At 36.0% G+C, this 24,020-nt stretch overlaps 1 protein-coding gene across 4 annotated transcripts in view; it reads right to left on the bottom strand.

Annotated features, from left to right (window-relative positions):
• Nucleotides 1-304: 304 nt before the first annotated feature.
• The window catches only part of USP25 (ubiquitin specific peptidase 25), a 93,842-nt gene continuing 70,126 nt past the window's right edge, over nucleotides 305-24,020 (bottom strand). For 2 of the 4 annotated variants that reach the window (XM_048079959.2, XM_066977468.1), the window contains 11 exons: nucleotides 21,354-21,582; nucleotides 19,768-19,965; nucleotides 18,535-18,674; nucleotides 15,545-15,658; nucleotides 13,544-13,639; nucleotides 10,026-10,204; nucleotides 9,091-9,169; nucleotides 7,113-7,192; nucleotides 2,261-2,384; nucleotides 1,397-1,592; nucleotides 305-900 (listed from right to left, as the gene is read on the bottom strand). In XM_048079959.2, coding sequence (XP_047935916.1) covers nucleotides 728-900; nucleotides 1,397-1,592; nucleotides 2,261-2,384; nucleotides 7,113-7,192; nucleotides 9,091-9,169; nucleotides 10,026-10,204; nucleotides 13,544-13,639; nucleotides 15,545-15,658; nucleotides 18,535-18,674; nucleotides 19,768-19,965; nucleotides 21,354-21,582 — 1,608 coding nt within the window. In that variant the 3' untranslated portion in view covers nucleotides 305-727. The remainder of the gene's footprint in view (nucleotides 901-1,396; nucleotides 1,593-2,260; nucleotides 2,385-7,112; nucleotides 7,193-9,090; nucleotides 9,170-10,025; nucleotides 10,205-13,543; nucleotides 13,640-15,544; nucleotides 15,659-18,534; nucleotides 18,675-19,767; nucleotides 19,966-21,353; nucleotides 21,583-24,020) is intronic. The other 2 variants (XM_048079960.2, XM_048079961.2) reach the window with 2 other exon arrangements.

The following is a 24,020-nucleotide window of genomic DNA, read 5'->3' as shown; positions in this document are numbered from 1 at the left end:
GTTTTGCTTCAGAAGCCAGTCCTTGCCATCAGAATAGATGTGGCATGGCCACACACACGCCAAAGTGTTCAGGTGCAGTATCACACAGATCAGAAAAGAATATACAAAAAAACAGTGTATAATACCGTGACAGGTATTCAATATATTCACATACAGTAATCTTTGACTACCTGCAACTAAACTGGCCATAAATTCTGAAGAACCTTGTCTACAAAATTGAGTTACCCACCAATATACTGTCTCTCTTCTAAAAATACCCGTATTTTACACTAATGCACAAGGTATTTGCTTGCAAACACAGAAGTAGCCATAAATAAAACTTTATTTTTTCATTTCATTTACAAGCTACCAAGTACCATGTATTTACACAGCACTGGACACTTAAAGTAGTTGCAGTCACAAAATGATCCAGACAGCTGTTGATAAAGTAAAGGATCTTAAGATAAAAGCAAAGTAATACTGTAACAGATAAGTGGCAAAAAAGCAGTTTTGCCATAATGATCAGACTTGCATGTTGCATCAATTCTGGTTGAAACGACTGAGTGCCATGCGATTCTCAGCTTTAATTGTTTGCAGTCTGGCTAAAGTTTGTACAGTCATTTCTCTTTTGCAGTTATTAAAATAAAAAAGTTAAAAACTATAGCAGCAACAAGCAAACCCTGTGACAGGAAGGCAAGGTTTAAGAACTAAAAAAGTTTATACAATGTGCTCAGGAAGGCTGCAGAATTTATCTTCCATCAGCTGGAGTTCGACTGAGTGACATCATGATTCGGGCATATCTTTCACACAGTTCATGTGTGGAGTAGGAGGGTAACTTTGGCGGGTCATTGAAACCTTTAATCTCTGTAGAACAATCTAACAGTTTTGGCAGGAAATCTGTCAGCTTTTCTTGCAAGTTAGCTGCAAATGAAAATAAGAAAAACAATCATAAACGTTTATATCTGCAAGTGGAATTTTCCTTTTTCTGCCACAAACTAACTCCCCCCCACCCAGGGTGGGAACAGGAAGCGTTACTTGGAATAATTCACTTTCTTCAGGTGCTTCAGCAATAACTAGGACACACTGGTTCCTAGCAAGACCTTAACATAAATGCCCCTTCAAATGGTCTATCAGCATGAATGTTTTTCCACTTGGAAAAAAAAAAAGAAAGGGACATCTTTCCTTTAAGGACATTGCTATATATGGAAAATATTGCAGTACCCCACTACTATATATGGAAAAACTGCTCTTCATTTAAAAGTGTGCAGGATTATTCAAAAGTCAGTGTATTTCAAAATATTTTACCAAGACACAAAATATACAGGGTCATTTCAAGACAACAAAGCCAACACATTTTAAAAAATAAATAAATCAGGAGCACATAAGAGCCTTTTACCTTAATAAATAAATTACTTACGCTCCATTTCTTGTCCAAGATATGAACACCAACGGTTTCTCATATCTTCCACGGCAACGATATCTTTTTCTTCCATCTCATCCACCAGTAGTAATGGCAAACATGGGACAATAAGCTCATTCATAATGATCAGGCCATTATTTACTTCCTGATCATCTCCTGATTCAAACAGTGCTGCAGCATGTTCATTTAGTTTCTTCACGTACCACCACAAAAAAGGAAAGCCTTTAAGTATACAGCATTTCACGTTTTACCATGCAGCAGTTTTTGATTTTCTTAGGACAAATTTGCAATAACAACAGTTGAGCTTTAACATTCACAGCAACGATAAATATACTCTATTAAACCATTTGATTTTGTGCTATTCCTCAGGCCACTTTGACTGATACCAGCCAACTCAACCTTTGCAGCTGCTTTTTTTAAAGACTGAGGACCTACCACCTGCTCTTGCCTCTTTTCACCGTTGCTTAAAAAAAAGTGACACAATCAAGGAAAAAAACCTCACTTCCTGATGGAAACTTTTTCTAACATTTGTGTCCTTGTCCAACTGTGGTAATGTTGCAAGTTCACCCACCAACACTGTCAACTGCTGTTCCTACCTAGACCAGACACAATGGCAGCAAGCACACTTTTTACAATGATAAAGAAACTGATTATACAAAAAAAAAAAACAGAAGTAATACATTTTTTATGCTTCCTACATACACTTCTTCATTTTTTTCCTACACAAGTTTCAAGTATTAATTTGTTAATGAAAGTTGGTTTTATTTTGTTTTTAAATTATGGCAACACTGTCTACTAGCTCATTTTGTTAAAGCTATGCAGCAAATCCAACTTTTGAGACATACTTCACCCTTCACTTACTAGCAAACATTCTCGTCTGTAGTGAGATATCAGCTCTTCATCATGCCCTCTGTATGGGCCTTTGGACAAGAGTTCTTTGTTATTCTGGTAAGCATAGATAAGGTAGAGCAAGGCTTCCATATAGCTAAAGCAAAGTAAAGAAACAAAATAATTAGATGCAAATCCAGGTACCATCTGTTTCAAGTTAACTACTGTGCTCTTCAAAGGATAGGTAACTTACTCATTTGAATGTAAAACCTCACCTCCCCACCCATCTTTTCATAATGTTGCTTTTTTTAATAGACATTTTCTTCTTTTATGCACATTAGAACAATGTATTTTATTATCAGGTTAGATCACTTGAACATGAAGTCTGATCCAAAACTCACTAAAATAAATCTGTATTGTTTCACTCACTTCATAAATGGCTTTGGATTAGCTTTGGGTATACAAGAAAACTTAATTTTTCCTGCATGCATTTATGTCACATCAGATTTGATCTTCTGTTGCTATTACCTCGATAGCATTTTATGCCTTAGCAAATAAGAATTAAAGCCATCATCTTATTTCTAAAAATAAACTGTGAACTTTTAGCCTCACTAACTTTAAGTTTTTCTGGACTACTGAAATCTAAAGTGATGGAAGAAGCCACAACAGCATTTCAAAATCAGAAATATCAGCACTCTATCGGCACTTCTGCCTTTAATCTAAATGCAGAAAATAAATACATTCTTAATTGGTAAAGAATGAGTAACAGAGGATCTAAGAACCTAATAATTAATAATCAGAGATCTCATGATGCTCCGATTAATAATCTCCCCTCACACTGCTGCATACCATTTTCAGCAAACACCTCAAAGCGTTAATTCTCTGATTTGCAGAAAGCCTGTTATGATGGACAGCCACTGAAAAAAGTTCAGGCAACTATCCTAAAAACAAGCAGTTAGAAATCTTATTTAGTTCAAACAACTAGAAAACATAGAAACAGAAGTTTTCTAATGGAGTGTTAGAGGAATAGTACGTTACGCACTCCTAGTGAAAATGGAAGGTCAAGGTTAGGGCTTAAACTACCAAAACACCAAACTAGTAGAAGTGGCTAAAAATTATGTGTGAGAACACAAAGCATATAGGATACATGAAAAATACACGTCAGAATTTTCTAAAGTAGGCAAACTCAAGACTTACATAAGGCCTCCCAACAAGACAACATAAAAAGAAGGGAAAAGGTTACTTGCAATAGCAATGGCTACTGAAAGCTTTACCTTCAAATCTCTCTGCTTGGAGGAACAAGACGAACCCCAACACCAGAATTTCAGAATCTACTGTGAAGTTATTTTTTCCACCATGAGAAGGCCATTCCATCATAGTTTCTTGTAATCCTAAATATTTCCTACTTGAGTAATACGTTATGTATATACAGTCACTAGTCTCCACCTTCTTGTCCTCAAAATACAAGACTTTTCATTAAAGTAACAAGTCCTATTGCCCTCTTCTCAAGTCTATTTCTCCTGTCCATGAAAACTCTACATGGCAGTAACCTCCAACACAAGTGACTGGACAGCAGAAAAGTTAATGTAGGAAGACAGGGACATATCACACAATATGACCACAAGGAACTGAGATTGCAAGATACAAAGCCAGAGGAGTGGGACCTTTTCTCCCTTTCCATTCTTGGTTCAGTTACTTGTGAAACCACAGGTTGAATTAACAGCATCAACAACTCAGTTGATCCAAATTAAAAACTTGCTCCTGGCAGCAGCCTTATTTCCCAATCCGTCTTTTCCTGCTTTGTCCTCTAGTTGCATGATTGTTCCCCAAACCAGCAATAGTGCTATCTAACAGCAACATAAGTCATTTTAAATCATCGTTGCTGTAAAGCCAAGCTCAGAGGCCTTCTGTGTCTTGAGCATCTGAGGAATATTACTACGATTTAAATTAAGCAAACAGATGCTACCTTTTCACATATAAAGTGCATATAAGCTCCAGTCTGTGAAGCCTGAACTTAATCTCTCTGAACTTAAAATCAGTAAAGCTGCTCACAGAATTATGGAGCTCACTGGGTATAGACTTTGGAAAAGGTGCAGGAAGCACAGGTATGGTTAAACTAACTGTTAATGCTGCTTTCAAAAAGGAAATTCTGCCAAAGCTGAAAAAACATACTGTGCATCCAGAAACTTAAAATCCAGCTGCTGAGGTCTACAGTTTGTTCACTTTTCAGTCACTGCCACAAGAACAAACTGCGAGTAAAACTCCTGCCAAGGTTCATTAGCTGACTACGAGTAAAACTCCTGCCAAGGTTGATTAGCTGACTACATTCATCTCATCCATAGCAGATTCCTACTCTACAGTACAATCAGAGAAAGTACCCCTTAAAGATCCTTTATATCTTCATCTGCTGTGAAAAGAAGGCCTTGTCAACCACCGTAAGGGATCATGACTGAACTCTGAAAGTAGGCATGACTTCTCGGTACTCAGCAGAAAACAAGCTCCAGTTGTTTCCAAGCACCTGTTGTTTCCTTAGCCTTCAAGTACAGCCTTCCATGCTCAGCACTCCAGCATGAAGACCTCTAAATGTAAGCTACCAGCATGAAGGGAGTAAAAGGTATGCCAAACTGCATTTTGTGTTTGCTCCACAAAGCACTGGTAAGAAAATCAGACTACCTGGGTAAAGGCCAATTTTTGGCTCCATCTAGGGATTGAGTGCTGCAAGGTATTAATTAGTGTTATTTAAAATAAGAAAAGTTGGTCAACTGAGGGAAGCAGGTTTCTGAAAAAAAGCCTCTAGACAGTCCTGTTAATGACAGTCATATTTCAATTATGGAAGTCTATGTTTTCATAAATATTTTTAAAGTTACATTTTTATGATTTAAGCGTTAAGGGAATATTGAAAGGAGATCAGAAGAGTCCATCAATTTAGTCTTGTTTTCAGAATACTGAAAATTAGCATTGACCTAATGACCATAATGCTAATGACCATAGAGGTCATTAGCATTGACCTCTAGAGTATACAGGATGTGAACCTCAAAAAATACCTCAGCCATTTGGAAAACACAGGAGTGTAATTGCAATAGATGCTTTTAAAGTCAGCCAATGGATACCCAGATCCTCACCTATTCTCTAAGCATGCTCAACTCTAATCTTTGTGTCTTTGTATTAAATACCACTTGAAGCATTTATGAAATGGCATTTATTGCCAAAAGGAATGAATGCTACACTTAATGGATGTTAGATGAGTCTGATTAGATTTTATTTTAATTTCTTACTAATACAAGAATCTAAGACTAATCATTATACACTTGTTTTCTAAGTTATGAAGATGTTTGGTAAAACATATCCTAATTTTGCCAATCAACTAGATAGCCATACCAAAAATACTGTTCAGAATAAAGAGAAACCTGTGCTTCCCTCCCCCAGCCCAATCAGAATATATTACAGTAAGAAGCAGATTAGTGAAAACACTGCAATTTTCCAATTAAAGCTGCCATCCTGGAGTCCCGATGCCAAGGTACTTGAGGAACTTTAAGCTCAGAGCATGCACAATTTCCAAGGGAAACAAGGAGGATTCCTATATATGACACTGATAGCTGTGATATTTTTGCCCCTTTAAGGCATCCAGCAATATCAGACTGATTATTTGATCAAATAAATCACGCAATCTTCTGACCAACATTTGTATACAAGCTGTTCAATACTAACAAAGTAGTGTATGCTAATTTAGAGTATTAGTGAATGTACTATTTATTACATGGTGCAAAAGCAAGGTTATGAGCTCATTTTGTTAGCCACTACATAAAAACATAGCTTACAAGAGAGATAAGTAGTTTTTAATTATCTTTTTTGTTTGTTTGTTTGGGCCTATTTTCATTGGGAGCATACAAGAGAAGGAGCAGAAATATGAAGCAATTTCCTGCACAACACAGAGTCAACAAACTAAATCTGGTTCCCCTACATATTGTGTTATGAATATCAGTGATTGCCAACAATTATTTTTTTCCACAATTACGCATTTTTATCACGTGACAGTTCAATTTTCACACAACAGATGTCAGCTACTGAATACTACTGAATATTTTTCTGCTAGCCCCCCGGCCCCCCCTTTGACTGGGGATGGGAGGAAGAGGTACTTCTGAACAGTGCTTTTTCAAAAACTCTCTCCTGTAGAATGCTTTGAGGCATTTATACTGTTATTTCCCTCCTCGTTACATGTAGTTGATCACAGTATAAGTTTTTGCTGTAATGAATTAAATACATTAATGTCACCAGTTTGATATAGTCTCTGGGTTGGTAGGAAAAGAGAAGGGAATGAATTAACATTGACACACAGAGCTAAGAAGAATCAGACATAACTATGATAATAACGTGTGATAACTTTCCTCAAATATGTTGTGTTTTTTTTTTTGCCTGATCTTTAAAGCCCATCATGAGTGGAATTTTGGCTCAGACAAACGCAGGAGGCAAAATTTTGCTTCTCTGGGAATCCCATTAAAAAGACAGGATAATATAGAGACTTGGTATTATTTGATTATTGATAAAAGCAGATAGATATATGTGCACATGTGATGCCAGAGAATAAAGATTTTTATGTTTGAGGGATACCCAGAGCACTCAGAGTAGGAGAGAATGAGGAATACAAGTGCATGTAGGGACACTGAAAAGAGTCCATTGCTTGATAAGGTGCAAAGAAATGGAGATTAAAAGTAGAAGGTTGAGTGAAACTGAGGAAAACGTGAGACTGAAGAAATTAATGAACTGAGTAAATTGTAAATAAAATGAAGAATATATTAAACAATTCTTAATAATTGTTTTACTTTATCAATGTTACATTTTGCCTTCAGATCACTCTACCACATTTGAGTTCTATACTACCACTTACCTCTTTTTTTGGAAAAACTCCAATCCTACCATGAGAAACATGGTTGTTTCCCTGAAATTTCTATAGTCTTGATGCCATCTCTGCATATAAGAAAGGGTATATAGAATTTCATCCACAAACATGAAATACAATTTTACACACTTAAGTGCTGAACATTCACATTAAGTGATTAGGAAACCCAGTAAGCTTGCGTGTGGGAAATGTCAGTCTGAACCCCCCCTCCCTCAATGAAAGTAAGATTCTTAAATTCCTAAAATATTTCTAGATGAGATTTTTTTTTCTTTAAACAGAATGCATTGCCATTTGAATTGAAAAGAACACAAGGCATTTTTGGAGAATCACAGTCAGAATTATGGGAATTGTTCCCCGCCCCCCCCCCCCCCCCTCAAAAACTAAGAGGCTAATAGCCACTTTTCTTCTCTATATTAGACTCAGTTATTTACTCAGAAAGGGTTAGAAAGCATTTTTATGTGCTAAAATTAAGTTTAAATTTCAGTGTAAGAAAGACAGAGAAAAAGCCTGAATACATTAATTTGGAAGTGACAAAAATCTAAAGTGTCTTGTTGAGTACTTCAAACCATGGAGATGTTTATATTGGAGCACAACATTTATTTACTGCATCACCATTTTATACAAAGTGACTACTGATATGCTTTACAAGAAAAAATGCTCTAAGGGAGAAAGGTGTTCTCGCGTCCATTTAGCAGCCAACTTTCAGTTGCACGTTAAGGACTAAATAAGTGACAAAATACCATAATACATAGCCACTTAAAGATTCAACACAAAGAGCATGAGAAAGGTTCCATGAAATGACAACTCCCTATACAGGACAACTTGTGATACAAGTCTGTAGTTTCTCCAAAGATATCTGCCTCAAGAGCTAAAAAGGCGACATACATCTGCAGGGGAACAGAAGATCTCCCTCACCCCCCCACTTAAAGCTAAGTCCAGGATTGTTACTCTACTTGTGTAACCGTATTGGGTTTAAGTGGCAAGGCCGTTCAGAAAATAGGAAGAAATTGAGCCTTGCACAGCCAAAAAAACGCAACAGAAACCCTACTATGAGAGTCCCTTCCCCTCACCGTGGAAGAGGGCATTTAAATGTAGTAGCATCTCCCGTAGGTCCTAAACCTGGTAAACAGAAATGACAAGTAAATATTTTTCACTTGGTTTGTTGAAGGGAAGATTACTCCCATAGATAGTCCTTCTGAACAAGCTGTTGGGACTTTCAAGCATAACAATGAGGTTTAAGTGGTGCACTGGAAGCTGCCTAGGATATAAATAACCCCTGTTCAGAGGCCTTAATGAAGAGTATCATGCAGAGTTGAAGCTGATGTAAAACCAGCTACAGAATTAGCTTTATATATGAGATGAAGTACTTTGGCAAATGTAAGTCGTGGTTCTTTAGTATCTGGGATTTGCTCCTTTCCTCTTTCAAAGTTTTTGTAGGTAGCACAGAAGGAAAAATTAAATGCATAAGCTGGTTACATATGGTCTTGGTAAATGAAATAACCTGGTGCTAATAAAAGAATGGGAATGGTTGCAAAAACAGCTGGAGGAAAAACACAAATGTGACCCTGATGCCTGTGTCCCATTTCTGGAGATGCATAAGGTTGGCCTTAAGACTACTTTCACTCCTTCACTGCCAGCACTTTCTGACTAGACAGCACCAGTTGGCTCACATGGTGCTAAATTATGAAATACTGCTAGTGACATCAAGACGTGTTAAGGAGTAAGGACAGGCTCAAATTTGACGTTTATCTGTGGCTCAAGTCATATCTGACCTTGGAATTACAGATGTGGAAGAAAAAAAAGCTTTGGATCAACTGGTCAGAGCAGCTTTCCTGCAAATAAATGATGTTTCGGTAACTAGTTTCAACTTCTCAGTGTAAGACAAAAAGAAATGTGTTAAGATTAATTCTGATTATTGATAGTTATTTTACGTTACAGTTTCATATACAGCATAAGAAATACTGACCTCATATTCTTCCATGTTTACTTCATCTGGTTTTATCATTTCAAGCTTAGCTTGAGCAACTTTCATTATGTTACGGCACCTTATGAAAAGCAACAAGAAATCATGAAAGATGGAAATTTGCATAGGATATTATCCATAAAAAGACAGCAACCTCATAGGCTATAGTCTTATGCAAAACAGTATAGAAACATTATGGAAAATGTGCTTTATAATATGCATTGTATAATCAGCAGGGGAAGGCATACTTTTGAAGCACATGTGATGAATGCTTGTGCTTTTTAAGAATTACTTATTTTATTTTGCTAAATTGCCACATTACTCAGTTTTTCTTTCTAATTTAAATTTCAGGTGGCTTGAAGCTCCCCTATGTTTATTTGCCAAAGTAAAATTAGAGGATTGGATTCAGAGATTTTACAGCTGTCAATATGCAGAAATCAGACTAACATTCTAAACATTTCAATTTTTATGTTTTAAATAAGTGAATATATGGAATTTCAAGCATAAGAGACATGGTCTTGTTTTCAGATAAGTTACCCATCTATTCTGGTGTCCCATTTTAAGACTTTGCTCTCTACTGCTGGCCTTTAGGCCACTGAAGAAACACAGATTTCATTTCAGTGTTTCAAAACAAGGTACAGAGAACTGTGCGCAATCATGAGCAACACTGAGCATTTTTCCTTACTTCATATAATAAAAACTTAACTTCTTGTTTATTCTTTTTAATAGAGATTTTTATAAAGATTTTTTTTAATATATAAAATTGTTCTTCCATACATTTTATACTTTCAAGCTATTAACTAGACGATGAAGCCAAACACACACACACACACACTGTTCTTACCTCTATTATACACCCTATCTGAATATAAAGTAGCATCTTTACACATCACAGAACACTCACAAGCACAGGAAGTGAGACATGCTGCTCTTATTACCTTTCGTCAAAGCTAAGATTGTGATCTCCGAACTGCTCCAGTAACGTTCTCTCAATTATCTTCTTTGGTGCCTGGTTTTGGATGAAGTAAACAATTGCATGACGCAAACGATAATCACATTCAGGTGGTGGATCCTCCTGGGCTAATTTTAGCAGTCGTGCATATTCCAATTTAATTGCCTAAATAATTTTAAAAATATATATTATTCTTCGTCGCTTTTAACTCAAACTTCACCAACACTAACAGAATAATTCCCATGGACACTTGGCTACAAAATCACTTTTAACAATCCCACCCACCAAGTCTAAATTACAAAAAAACAGACAAATATAAGGTTGTTCCCCAGCTAAAGCTGACAAAAACCCAAGTAGACCTTTATTTCAGAAACAATCCCAATCTTGCTCTACATCTTCCTGATGAAGTGAAGTTTTATCCAATCCCTACAGTGGCTTCTTTAAGCATGTACAGTCTAAAAGCAGTATAATATTTCAGACATTTTACTGAATTAAATTTTCTAAAATCTCCTAAGGTCAAAAACTACCCCTAATACATGGTTGAAATGCAAATACGTGAATAAAACACAATCTACATAAAGTTCAATGAACATGTATGATTTTGAAAACGTTACGTCAGAATGGAAAATGATGTACAACAAAAATCAAACTGTATGATCTCTAAAGAAAACACTTTGATATGATTAGTATCAGCCTCCTATAGGGCAGGACGGACTCCTCACTGAATATTTTAGGTAAACTTTAGAGGTCATCAGAAGTGTTTAGTTTGCCAGCATATTAGATTTTAATGAACCACATCTGTTATCTTCACTAGATTTTACTCACTGAAACTATAGAGCATGAATAAGAGTAACAAGAAAAAAGAAAGGTGACAAATCTTAGTGTGTTCCATAATTTCTGTCTCAAAATATGGAGGTGATCAAATTGCTGGCTAACACTACTTATCAACTTGCAACACGAGTTAACGCATAAGCAGTTTCAATGCGATATACAGCCAAAATAAAGCTCCAAACCATCCAGAAAAATACCCTGTTTAAAATTCCAAATTCCTTTAAGTTAAAATACCTAGCAGCACCAGCAGCATTTTCTTGATGTTTAACTCTTGGAAATTTGGGCTGCTATGCTCTACCAAGAAACCTTGTGATTCAAGACTAAACACATGGGTAGGATACTATTCATACAGGCCTAAACAGATAATATGTGGAGAACCTTAGAACTTAAGAAAACGTTCTGCATTAACATTTTTAAATACTAATCATATGCATTATCATTAAAAAGGAGGTTTGGGAGAACCAATACGTATCAAAAGCCACAGATAGAGTTTTTATTACCTTATATGATAAGACATTCTACCATTAGCAAACCAACATGGATAACTATGCAATTAAACCCTCTTTAGTGGTGTAGGCTAGAAGCAAAAAGCAATTGCTATTTTGCGTTTTATTCTTCAGAGAATTATTTAGAAACAGGAAAAATGCAACACGAAACTCAGATTTTCATATACATATTAAGCAAAATTTAAAATGCTATGCTATAGATTCGTAAATCCTATATGCAACAGAAGATCAACACTATTTATTTAAACTGCATATAGGAAAAAGGGGTGGTAGAAAGAAATATCATAAGCTTTACTTTTCTCACAGAGAATGTTATATATATAAAGATCTTAAGGCAAACATACTACAAGGAACTGCCTATAAAGTTTAGAAAAGGATGACAGTAAGAGGTCATTGATCAATAAACGTCTTAGTTGGTTTGTATTAGTTATGTCTGAAGTCTGAGATCTAAAGAGGGAATCAAACTTTGGCAATAACAATGACTCATATCAAACAGGTTCTACCTGCATTACACCAAAACAAGGACATCACAGAAAACCACCACAATCTTTTATAAACACTAATTTTATAAAAAAACAAACACATGAAAAAACAGAGTATAAGAAATATCACAGAAGCTTCTACAGTAACACGGGATTTCACCTGATACATTTCAAAATATGAAATCTGGTACTAAGTAGAATCACTTCATCCACAAACATCCATACTAATGTATTACTCAAAAAGCAAAGCATGTTCCACCAGTTCTAAGTTGCTTCTAACAGGAGTCAGCAGAAAATGAGAAAGGAGACTTTCCTACCCTCCAACAATTTAGTTTTAATAACATTTTCTCAAAGACAAATCTTGTCCCCCCCCCCCCATGTTGACATAAAAATGTTTAAGCATTCAAAAGTAAACAGATAAATAAAAATTCAACTGAGCACTTCTTTGATAATTCCAAAGAAATTATTATTTTTATTTTAATTTTGATCAGAATTCCTATTTTGCTTTTAAACTCACCAAAATACTCTTCACATTAAAAAAAAATTAAAATAATGTAATTAACCTTTCTGGTAAAAAGTTTGATTTGATCAAATGAGTAATTTTTTTTTTTTTAATTAAAAAATGAAGCTTTTCATTAAGTGAGAAATTTGAAAACACAGCACTGAATTGCAAGCAAAACGTATGTCATTAAACAAAGGCTATGGCAGGTTTCTCTCCATTGCCTGAGTGCACTCATGACAACCCAGTCCAGAGACAACCCTGGAAACAAATGCAGTATGGTCTGGTCATAACACTTGACAAAATATCCACTTAAAAATAAATAACAAAAAAAAGAACATGAGATTTCAATTCCCTTACCAAGAAGCTAAAAAGTTTTTTGTTTTGCTTCATTTTTGTATTTTTAATATTTTCTTTCAGTGTAACTGAGCCATAAAAATTAAATAGGAAATAGAATGCTACTCAAAGGCAAGCAAGAAACTCTCCCCCACGTCACCACCCATAAAAATCTCATTTGAGAGGATTTTACATCATGTCAAAGTAATTCCCTTGCTAATACTCTGAAAATTCAAAAGATTATGAGCTAGAAATGCTCAGAACTTTTTTCATTTAAGAAAACTGATGTATTTTTTAAATCTAGTATCATACTGAAGACTAACAACCACAAAGAGCCTCCCATCCAATTCCTAGTAATAAAACACTGCATAAATAAACAATATTGACATCAACGAAGTTAAAAGAAAGTGAATTGGATTTACTAAAAATCTTTTAAGGAAGACAAAACAAGAATGTTTCTTTGAAATAAACAAATAACTAAACACTGAAGTCCCTTAATGAAAACACTGATGTCCCAAACCGCCTAGTGAAGGCATGCTTTTATGAACAGGGAAAAAATACATATTCTTATTGATTACAAATCCAGGTTATTTGATACTAATATTGAAAAGGTAAAATGCATGAAGGTATATAGTTTACTAATATCAAGGCAGCATACTGCTAAATCAAGATTGAAACAGCTATAGATATTTCTTCCTAAAAAAGTATATAATTTAGAAATATCTAAATGGAGGACTGATGCCATAGAAGAGCACTTATAAATGCTGGAACAGTCTTAATACACAAAGGGTGGGGTGAGAAGGTATGTCTAACAAGTCAGAGGAGAAAAAGTTGAAAATGTTAGTTGTACCTTAAAGAACCCTGCTTCTGGCCCACACCTGTCATAAACATTCCTGGCTTTACCTATAGCCATGATAATACCTTGCATGTTCGGGGTCAGCATGACCTGCCATAAGGGATTTAAGGTAAAAGTTTGGAATGATTAATATTTTAATGATTAAATTCAATATGCTTTTAGTCTCATGCAAGATAAAAAGCAACTTAATGCATGCATACATTGAAATGGCACTTTCAATACAAGATCTGTTGTGCGTATTCTGCAAATCAATCACGGCATGTGTATATATGTTTACCACGACAAAATATAGTTAAAGGAAGCTTAACAAAAACTGAACAATTGTGTCAAATACAATTTAAAAATTACATGTTCAAAACTTCCCAGAAAAGGAACATGCATCATTCAGCATTAGCATCCATCAGAAATTGTGTACGGATGGAGTGCTACCTCGAGAACTCATGGCCACCAAAGGGTAAAATAAACTGTTACAAATAGAAAAATCACCCAATCACACTTTATATATACTATACTAAAAATATAATAAACTACACTGACTGTATTTTGTACATATTTCAACATCAAAGTAAAGGACCCAAATGCTGCAAATACAATTGGTCCCCGAAGCATTTGCAGACAAATACTTAAAATTAAACCCAAAACATTTAACAAACACAACACCAACATAACAGACACATCTCACTGCTAATCACATCAATTATATACAAACAATTTGATACTTTTAGGTTACCCAGAAAGGCTTTTCCCCTCTGTTATCTGTGACCAAGGCAAAACACTCCCTCCCTCCCAGCCCAAGGTCTAGCTAGCACCCCAACTGGCACAGCAACAAAAGCTGGCCTTTAAGAACAGAAGATGAAGAGCCCTAAACTCTCCAGAAGAGTTTCCCGACACATAAAAACAGCCTTAAAAAAGCAAATGTGCTTACAAAAGAAACAGGCAAATGAGGAATAAAGTTAGCATCCTCTGTAAAAAACAGTGGCATGTGGGCAACAATGCCAATAATAACAATAATAATAATAAAAGCAGGTCATTAGATGAAGCTAAATCTTCCCATCTTTAAAGGTGGAGACTGCACATTGGTGGAAAACTGAACTCAGTGAGATGATATCATTTAAATTGTTTTACTCCCCATCCCACACTCCTCATCGCTAGTGCTCATACAGGACAGAATGACCAGAAATACCCATTTGCGCAGGGAGGCAAAAGCTCCCTGCAGCCTACCAAGAACACATGCCCAGATACCTGAGAACTGGGGCTACACCAACTCTATCCCCAGCCAAAACTAAGATGGAATAAGCAGTGTCAAGGCAGAACAGTTTGATGCCCTGGCAGTGCTGATTTCTGTTGCCAAAATCAGCCAGAAGAAAATATTGTCTCCTGGGTTAACATGGGTCTAGCATCTGTTTCTCAAGTAGTACCAGGTACACTCCCCCACCCTGTGCCTGAATTGGGAAAAAGCAATTTCTTTTTTTTTTCAGCTTTGGAAACAGTCACTTCCTACAGCCATATATATCAGTTTCAGGTTATTTTCATGGATAATTTAATCCTTGAAGTCTAAAAAGCTTAACCTGAGCAAATAAGAGATAGGACTTGAACGTTAGCTTTATTGGACTGACAAGAAAGCACGAACATTAAGAACATCACTCACTATCCCGACTTTTTTTTTTTTTTTAAATAATGCAATAGTCCACAGTCTATCACCAGCATTTCAAAGGCTACCTGACCTAACACAAACATTCAGCTTCCACAGCTAAAAAGACAAATATACCTCCAGGGTAAACAGTACCATGCAAAGCGTGCCCAATTAGAGTTGCTTGTGCTTTCCTTTCATACTTCATTACAAATTAAGACATTGTTACAGTTACAAACTGCTAAGCATTTAGTTATGCAGAAATCTGTTAGGTGTCACGATGTGCAAACATGCCAAAAATTCTCATCAGGCAGCACAAGAAAGCACCGAGTAGGAGCGGTGCACACAATCGCAATCAAATGTACCTCATCGTCATAACCCCCCTCCTCTGACTCAATCACAAAAGTCCCTACATCAGGGATCGCCACCTCTACAACTCGCTGGTTAGGAGCTGGTGGAGCTGGGGCATTACCAGAGCTCTGCAGAAGAAAATCATTATCAGTACGTGTGGGGAGGGGAATCACAAAATAGAGAAAATCAGAGAGACGCAAACTAACAAGCCGATCAAGTAAAATCGTGCTGCTGAAGTTCTGAAAAAATGATAAATATCACTTATATTCTCTAATTACTCATACTTTACTTTAAGCAGTACATTTTAAAATTAGGGCATAATTTTACAAAAAGGTTTCATTTTTGCTTTATTCACTAATTACATCTTCATAGGCCAGTACGCCAGTACTACAATTCTGTAGCATCCGTAACAAATTTAAAGCAGTTGTTAAACGTTGAGTCTGTGAACCACTGTTTCTTTTCATTTTAGTAATTTTGGGTGGAATATAACTGAGATATCTGAAGAATTCGTACCAAGGGATGGCAGCAAGCCAAAGGCTAACATTTTCTGATGCACTGAAAAAAAAATACAAAAAGGCCTCTAGCAATTAAGGTATTTGAAAGAATATTTGAAGGTGCAGTACACTCACCATGCCTTTTTTTTTTTTTTTTTTAATAATTACACTTAAAACCAAGGGAAGATTATGTTAGTCACTGAAACTCTTGTTATGTTGAAGTAAGCTTTTAAACAACTGAGATGATCTCAGCTACTGCAGTCTGTCATTTTATAATCACCGGTTTACAACACTTGCAGAACTTCAACCTTCTCTCTAATCTAAGCAATCACAGAGTACAGAAAGAATGCTGTGCTGCTGTTCTGCGCTTGTTACAATGGCTTTATTTTTAAACAAAGATTCCAGAAACACATAGTATCTATTTACACCCAGCATTGTATAAATACAAAGAAAGACTGTGCAGAGAAATAAATAAATAAGAACAAAGGTCAGAAAATGGACACAAATGATCATGTGGTGAGCAACCTACAGCCCTGTTTGTTTTATGTCCTGATGTTGTTTTTCCTTCTTCCAAAATGGACAAACAAAAAGTGGAGGAAAGAGATGTGGCTGCATGTCAGAATGCAGATGGAAGTAGAATAATTAAAGAGGGCTGATACACTGAGAAGGAAGCACAGTTCTCTCCACGTTAAATTTGGGTACACAGAGGGTAGCTTTTAAACACTGATAGAGTACCCTCAGATTAGTTGGAAATTGGCTTTAGATTTTAACAGTAGAAGAACATTTGTTTCTAAGTAAGAGAGTCTGTGGGATTTTGGTTTGTATTTGTGTTGTTGGTTTTGTTTTTTATTTTACTTTTACTTTTAAATATTTCATCCCCCTTGATGCAGTACAGCGCAGTGGAAATTGGAATAATTGGAATAAGGAAACCTGTCTCTGCCTCACTACACCTACCATGACGTTTCCCAGTCACTGCCCTGTAAAGCCCTAGGGCCAACAACTGCGCAAAATACCTAGCCTAAACAAAAACACTTGATTCATGGAATCAGATTCTTCCACATCCCACCAGGATGGATGCCCACAGACTCTAGAAAGAGGATTAGCATCAGGCAAGACACTTTGTCATGACTTGGACATCATCATAGCTACCCCCTCCAGTGGAGGTAACTCGTATTAAAGCAGGCTCCCCCTTAGCTGGTCTGTGCTCTGAGAACTCAAGTCAAATTTGCAGCAGCCTAAATTGTTAGCGGCAGGGCACCTTTTCATAGGTGGTTAGCTTCCCTGTTGGTTTTGATTTAGATTTAGCAGCGAAAGTATGCTTCTCTGCTCTCCTGACACCACAGGAGAGAGGGATGGAATACACTCCAGGTCTAAGGGTCAACACCTTGTCACATCATTTTCAAAGGCTTTGAAAAGACCTTCCTTTTGACACCAAAGTTATTTGGGGCTAGACTGCTTCTGTTTTATGGGGATTCATACCAGAATTTAGGATTATACTTGAAATTTTGCACATACCTAAATTGTTCATATCACTAGTGGTTACTTGTGGTACTTTAAGAAGGTATTATGTTAGTCACTGAAACTCTTGTTATGTTAAAGTAAGCTTTTAAACGACTGAGATGATCTCAGCTACTGCAGTCTGTCCTTTCATGTACATTCGGCATGTTTCATCCTTAGGGATATGGTTCCAAGGCAGATTAACACATTGCTTTAAAGGAATTTGTTTTTGTGTCAAATACAATCATCTATATACCCACAGGGAAGCAAAAAAAAGGTATTTGATGAAAGAAAAAACTGTTAAATATTTGTTTCACTAATAGCTCATGAAGCAGTTAATTTCCAATTCTTCTCAGTATTTGCAACATGAAAACAGTATCACTCAACACTAATTCTTATAAACATTTTAACATATGCATCTGATTAATCACAATTTTCGTAAACTTCTGAATTTGCACTAAAGCTACAGAATAGGGTTGAACTAAGAGTTTTATTATATTACAAATTTTCTTGACCATTTTTGAGCTTCCCTCCATAAACATAATGTTTAGAAAAAACTCGTTTTTGAAAGCTATTTTAATTTCCATAGATCTTTCAAGAGAACTCACTTATATTCTCAAATTTCTCCGATAAAAATTATGATATTTAAAGTAGCATTTTTCAAGTCTTTTACAATGGAATGTCAGTGTTTACTCCTCAAAATAAATGGAACCATCTAACGGTTTGAAAAGATTATTTGATGGTGGGCATGAACATGTGATTGCCATTTGAACAATATACTGTACTCTTGACAAGTACTTGAATCACACAGAGTACATCTACCGTACTGTTATTCTTCTATTAAGCTCATTAACATAGTACATACTTTCTGGATGGACTTTTAGTGTTGGACATTCCCTGAAGAACAAAAATTATTTGTTCAAAGCTTTTCTTCCCCCCTTTTAGCAGCTATCATCCTTTCCACTTGCAAAATAAAAGAAAAAGAGGTATTTCAAGCTTCAAAATATCCTCACCGTATCCATTATAGCTTCAGGACCTCTATCTTCTTGTTCAGCTAAAGCTTTATTGATCGCTTGTACAGAATCTTCTTTTAAGTGCTTTGAAAGATCAGTTCTTGATGGCTGCTCTAAATATTCTGGTTCTCCTGCTTGAACTTAGTGACAGAAATAAGATAACAATTCCATATGTTAACAGAAGCATGAATTTTGAATTGATTAATTTTATTTGGATCACTGTCTCATAGGTAAGGTAACCCACACAGAAGATGCAGGGTAGGTCACATCCTTTAGAAATCCAACTTTATGGCAGCCTGTGTCTCAGCACATTATGAGCTCTTTCATATAAATGGACTCATATTTTTACATTAGGAACAATAGGCCTGTCCTGTCTAGACACCCATTAAGGCTTGAGTGAGGGGTGTTTATCAATCATATGAGGGACAACTGAGAGCAGAGATTCTGCTTAGACTTTTAGTAGTATATAGATCCAATATATGGAACAATCTACACTTGACTTCCAGATATATTTTTACTTTGTAAAATAATCAATACATCATATTCTTCTGACTTAAGGGAAATATCAAAGTCTCCTCCCCCACACTTGGGAGCAATAAAATTGATTAGCATAACAAGAGCAAATTTTGGCAGACATATATGTATATATATACACACACACATTTGGTATATGTCCTTACTAATAAAATAACTAAAACTAGTCGCAAAGCATTTACGAAGTCAAAACATATAGAAGATAAAGTTCTTATATTTCACGTCAGAGAAACATGCTCAATCTGAATGACTCAAATACAACAATGAAAACATCTGGACAGCAGATTCACTATACAAATCCATCATGTAACCTTTCATATAACATATGTGCAACTTTCTGCAATGGAGCAAAAAGTGGATGTGACCTAAGACACAATAGGTTTACCTGTGTAAAAACAGGCATATTACTTATAGGCAGTCTGCCAAACCCGAAACAACGAACCAAAACAAAACAAAACCAAAAAAATGAATTTTCTAAAAGCTAAGCACAAAACTGGGAAGAAAAAGGCAGAAGAAAAAGTATAAGATGCAAAAAACTCAGATTAAACTTCAAGTGCAGTTACCTTGGCCAAGTAAATAATTATCATTTAAGATTACACAAATTAACAATTCTTCCTTTAATCTTAAGAGGCAAAAAAATATTCCCAAACCAATGAGTTTTGTTTCTACTTCTTTTACAAACAGATAGAAGAAGCTAACCTGGTGCAGGTGATGGTGCTGGTGCCCTGGGAATCTGAGATAGCAACTTTTCCTGCTGTGCCTTCTGAGCAAGTTCTGCATCCCATTCTTCTAGTTCTTTTTCAAAACGTTTATTGTCTTCCTTGACATAATCCCTTAGATCAGAAGGTAGTGTGTCCATTCCTAGAAGTATCTGTCCCGTTTCTTTATTAAACTCCTCTGTGGTAATATAAAATTTATATTTCAGAAAACGAAAAATTTCGAGAAATAGATATATATGTTCAATTGCCTTAAGTGAATTACTGAACTCATGCAATACAACACCAAATCTCCCAAACTGTCTTACTGTCTTAACTTTTCTCATCATCTATTTGGCACTTCTCTGCTACTAGGACGTATTGCTATTGCTCTTTCAATGTTTTGATTACAAATTCTTGGGCATCATCACGTCATAGCTACTTTGAAAGATGAGCCTTTGGGCCTATGAACACCCTATGATTCTGATCATTCAAAGCAAAGTTGCACACACACAAAAAAAAAACACATCAACACAGTTTTATTAGTGCCATGTGGAACTGGAAACAATGCAACCCCTCAGAAGAAAAGGGGAAGGAAAGTGGGCCTATATGGAGGCATAAAGTCAACTGATAAGAATACCATCTACATGAAGTGACCTTCCTTTTTGCTTTGAGAACAGTCTCTGCAATAGCATACCAAGGCCTGGGGGATCAATCAGTGGTAACTGTCCCCCCAGAAAGCAGGCCTCCAATTTAGAGGAAGAGCCACGCTAGAGGGCTCATAAACCCTATGGTTGCAAGTCCACTATTAATCTGACAGTCTAGAAATGTCAAGGTTAGTATCAGTTCCCATTTAAAAACAGAACAAATGCCCACTCTAGCTTTTTGCCCCTGTGAATAGAAAGGAACATGAAAGTTTTCAACTGTTTGTTACTGAATCTGGCCATTTTCAGTCAGTCCCCTAGCCACTGTTAACAGAGTCTATAAAACTTGCTAAGGGCCTTCCCACTCTCACCACACGTCCTTTTGAGCCTTTTTGTGTAGTTATATTACTACACAATCTGAAAAAAATAAATAAATAGATAAATCCATATATTTCTTTGGTTTAATGTGTGGTTGGGAAGGCTAAGTTATTCATATTTTAATATATTGCACAAAGCTTCACGTTTTCATCTTTCCAATAAAGTTCATTCGAGTTCTGAAGCTTATGAAGAAAAGCTATGTGAGGATTTTAAGGTCGAGAGTCACTTTTGCATTTTCATATTTCTGCTCTATTCTTCAGTGAGGTAACACCTTCAAAACACTGAACATGTGATGAGCTGGCTAAAATGTTTACAAATTAGCCAACTTAGTTACTTTTGCTCTCTTAATAATGCCAAAACACTGGCATTATCTTCATTTATCTGAAAGTTGAAAAGAAATCATTTCACCTGTGAAAACAATTTGACTGACAGTTATGAATATAAATAGAGTTTTTAATAATTCTTATTAAAACCATTTCATAAATCTGGAAATCCATCTGAAAAAATCTTTCTTTATCAATGTACTCAGCTATTCTATATCATGCTGAAAACATAACCATAACATTACCTTGTATCAAGTACTGTTCCTTATCATTGATATACATTAAACAGTATGCACTGGCATTCCTGTAACCACCAAAAGAGTCCCGTTCCAACTCTTCCCAAGTTGACTTTGTCACAGAAATGTCATTGTACTTCATCCATCTGTTCTGATGGTGGTCATAAATATATGCCCAGTAGTGTCCTGCATTAGCTTGACCTTCATGAACTAGCACAGCATGTAATCTATAAGGAACCTAAAAAAAAAAAAAAGTAAAAAAGTCACTCTTCTTGTCAGCATTTAGTTCTGTCTACCCGCCATAATTGCTATGTTAAAAGTAACAAAAATCAACAGAATCAAAATATGACAGAGAGGCAAACCAAGAAGGTAAAACTAGCAAACCACTAAGCAAAATGACTTTGAACTACTGAAGTTACTATAACTAGTCACAAGAGATCTTAGAAAGCATTAGTGAGTCTGCAGCATAAATGTCTACTTTGCTATCTTTACTGCCAAGTAGCCTCCTTTCTTAATTCCTTAATATTCTTACTTTCCTTGTATCTCCAAAAACCCCTCAATATGTCAGCCTTGAGCATCTGTGATGTGCTCCAGTCCTGACCTGGTAACTTAGTACTGAAGTTTGGTAAGACATATGTAAATTCAAGCTAACAATAGCAAATAAAAAGTACAGTATTTAAATGACTTTATTTAAAGGAATATCTCATATCTGAATACCTCATTTTCCAAAAGGTAAAATTCTTCTAGTGTTAATCAATGTAACTACAACTGTTTTTCCAGTATGTTAAATGTATCAGTAAAAGCATTGCTAAGAGAAGGCTGGAAGAAAAGGAAAATAATTTCCAGGACCGTGTAAAAAGTATCACAAGTTACATGTGTTCACTGGCAAGTAAGAGGAATGGAATACTTAGCTCCTACTTAAGTAGTTTTAAATTTGAAGAAAAAGATAAGCAGAGTGAGTGCCTCCTTACTTATATTTTAAAAGCATCATCTTAGTGATTGACACATTTTAACCTGCTGAAACAGGACATGCAACAGAAAACTGATTTTCCCTCATATGCCTGAATGATAGCAGCTTAGCTAGGATGAAAAACCTAAAACCATCTTTTACTGCTATAACAGTCCGCACTTAGATGAAATGTCTACTTAACAAGTTGTAGTGAATATTTGTTTTAAATGTGATTTAAACACCACAGTAATCAGTATCCATAAATATATGTGCAACTATGACTTGACAAACTCTTTCAAGTTATTCTTAACCTGATCTTCCAGATGATATGCAAGTACTGAAGATTTTGCAACCTCCGTTGAACTGTAAAGCTGGGTGACGGCACAGCAGCTGGAATCAAACAGACTCTTATCCCAGATACCAAACTGCACTATAAATCTTCAAACACAAGAAGTGTGTACAGAAGGAATCCTAGCAAATCCTTAAATCTGAATATGCTGGGGTTTTTTAACATCTTATCAAACCAGCACGAAAGCCTTCTTAAAATGATGGCAAGTCCATGCATACGCATATATTTTATATGCGTATATATATATATATATGCAGATCCTGATTAAAAAAGGTAAATGAAGTCTCTTCAGATTTCAACAACAAAACTTTCTCACTGAAAAATAGAACAGTACAATCCCAGGTGAATTCAAATCCTTTTACTGAAAGCCATGATAACTGGGTCAGCTTGGAAGTCCCTATCCTTTCCTCCAGCTCTGGAGGGCTGGCTGTCAGAGTCATCCACGCAGTTTCCAGGAATGTCCCCCCCCAGAGTCTGTGGCTGAGACACAGGCAAATTCAGTGCCGACAGGCATTTCTTATGATAATCCATTGTATCAACAGCAATTAAAGGTCCAGGGCAACAGACAAAGTAAATAGTCTGCAGTAAGTTCCATAGCTTATATTTACTACTCATGAAACAGAAATGGAACTTCACCACCCTCTTCATATGCAGTTACAGAACAGATGCATCAGAGCAACAAAATGAAACAAAAAGAACATCCCCTAAACCAAAATAACAACCTGGTAGAAAAAGTTATGAGAATCAGAATGGCATCCTTCCAACAGCAACAACATGACAAAGAGTACTTTACTGTGACATAAAGCATTTCATTCACATGTGCGCCACTGGCCAGCTTAGTATTTTAAGTAGACCAGGAGGATTGCAAACAACAAATTTTTAGACAACCAACATCTTCAAATCACACTTATGATGTCTTCACTGATTATATAACTTTACCCCATCCGGCCAACAATGAACTTGCACGTTATATGTATGAACATCAAAAACAGTGTAAGGGCTATCAGTGTAAGCTATCAGTCTAAACAACTGCACTGAATAGTCACTGCAGCAATCCTCTTCAGCATCACAAGCTACCTTACACATATTTTTTTCCCCTTCTGGTTTCCACATTACAGACTTAAACGGAAATTAACGTTCCTTCTTCATGAAATGCACAGTAACCTAATATGGAAGTTCATGGAAGGAGGAAAAGAAGAGAGGAATTAAATAAGCATTTGATGGAATCTCTTCATTCAGGAGGATGAAGAAAAATACAAATTTCAGGAATATCTGTCATAAGAAGGGATCATTTAGCTTCTGAACCTGTCTGAAATAACAGACGAAGTGAAAGTTGCCCTTCTGCAGCTCAACTGTTTTTGTCTATATGGGTACTTTG

The sequence above is a fragment of the Anser cygnoides genome, chromosome 1 (genome assembly GCF_040182565.1).
Source record: "Anser cygnoides isolate HZ-2024a breed goose chromosome 1, Taihu_goose_T2T_genome, whole genome shotgun sequence".
In the NCBI taxonomy this organism is placed as follows: Eukaryota; Metazoa; Chordata; class Aves; order Anseriformes; family Anatidae; genus Anser; species Anser cygnoides.
The sequence above is the reverse complement of the archived record's forward strand: the minus strand, read 5'-3'. Positions and strand labels throughout refer to the sequence as shown.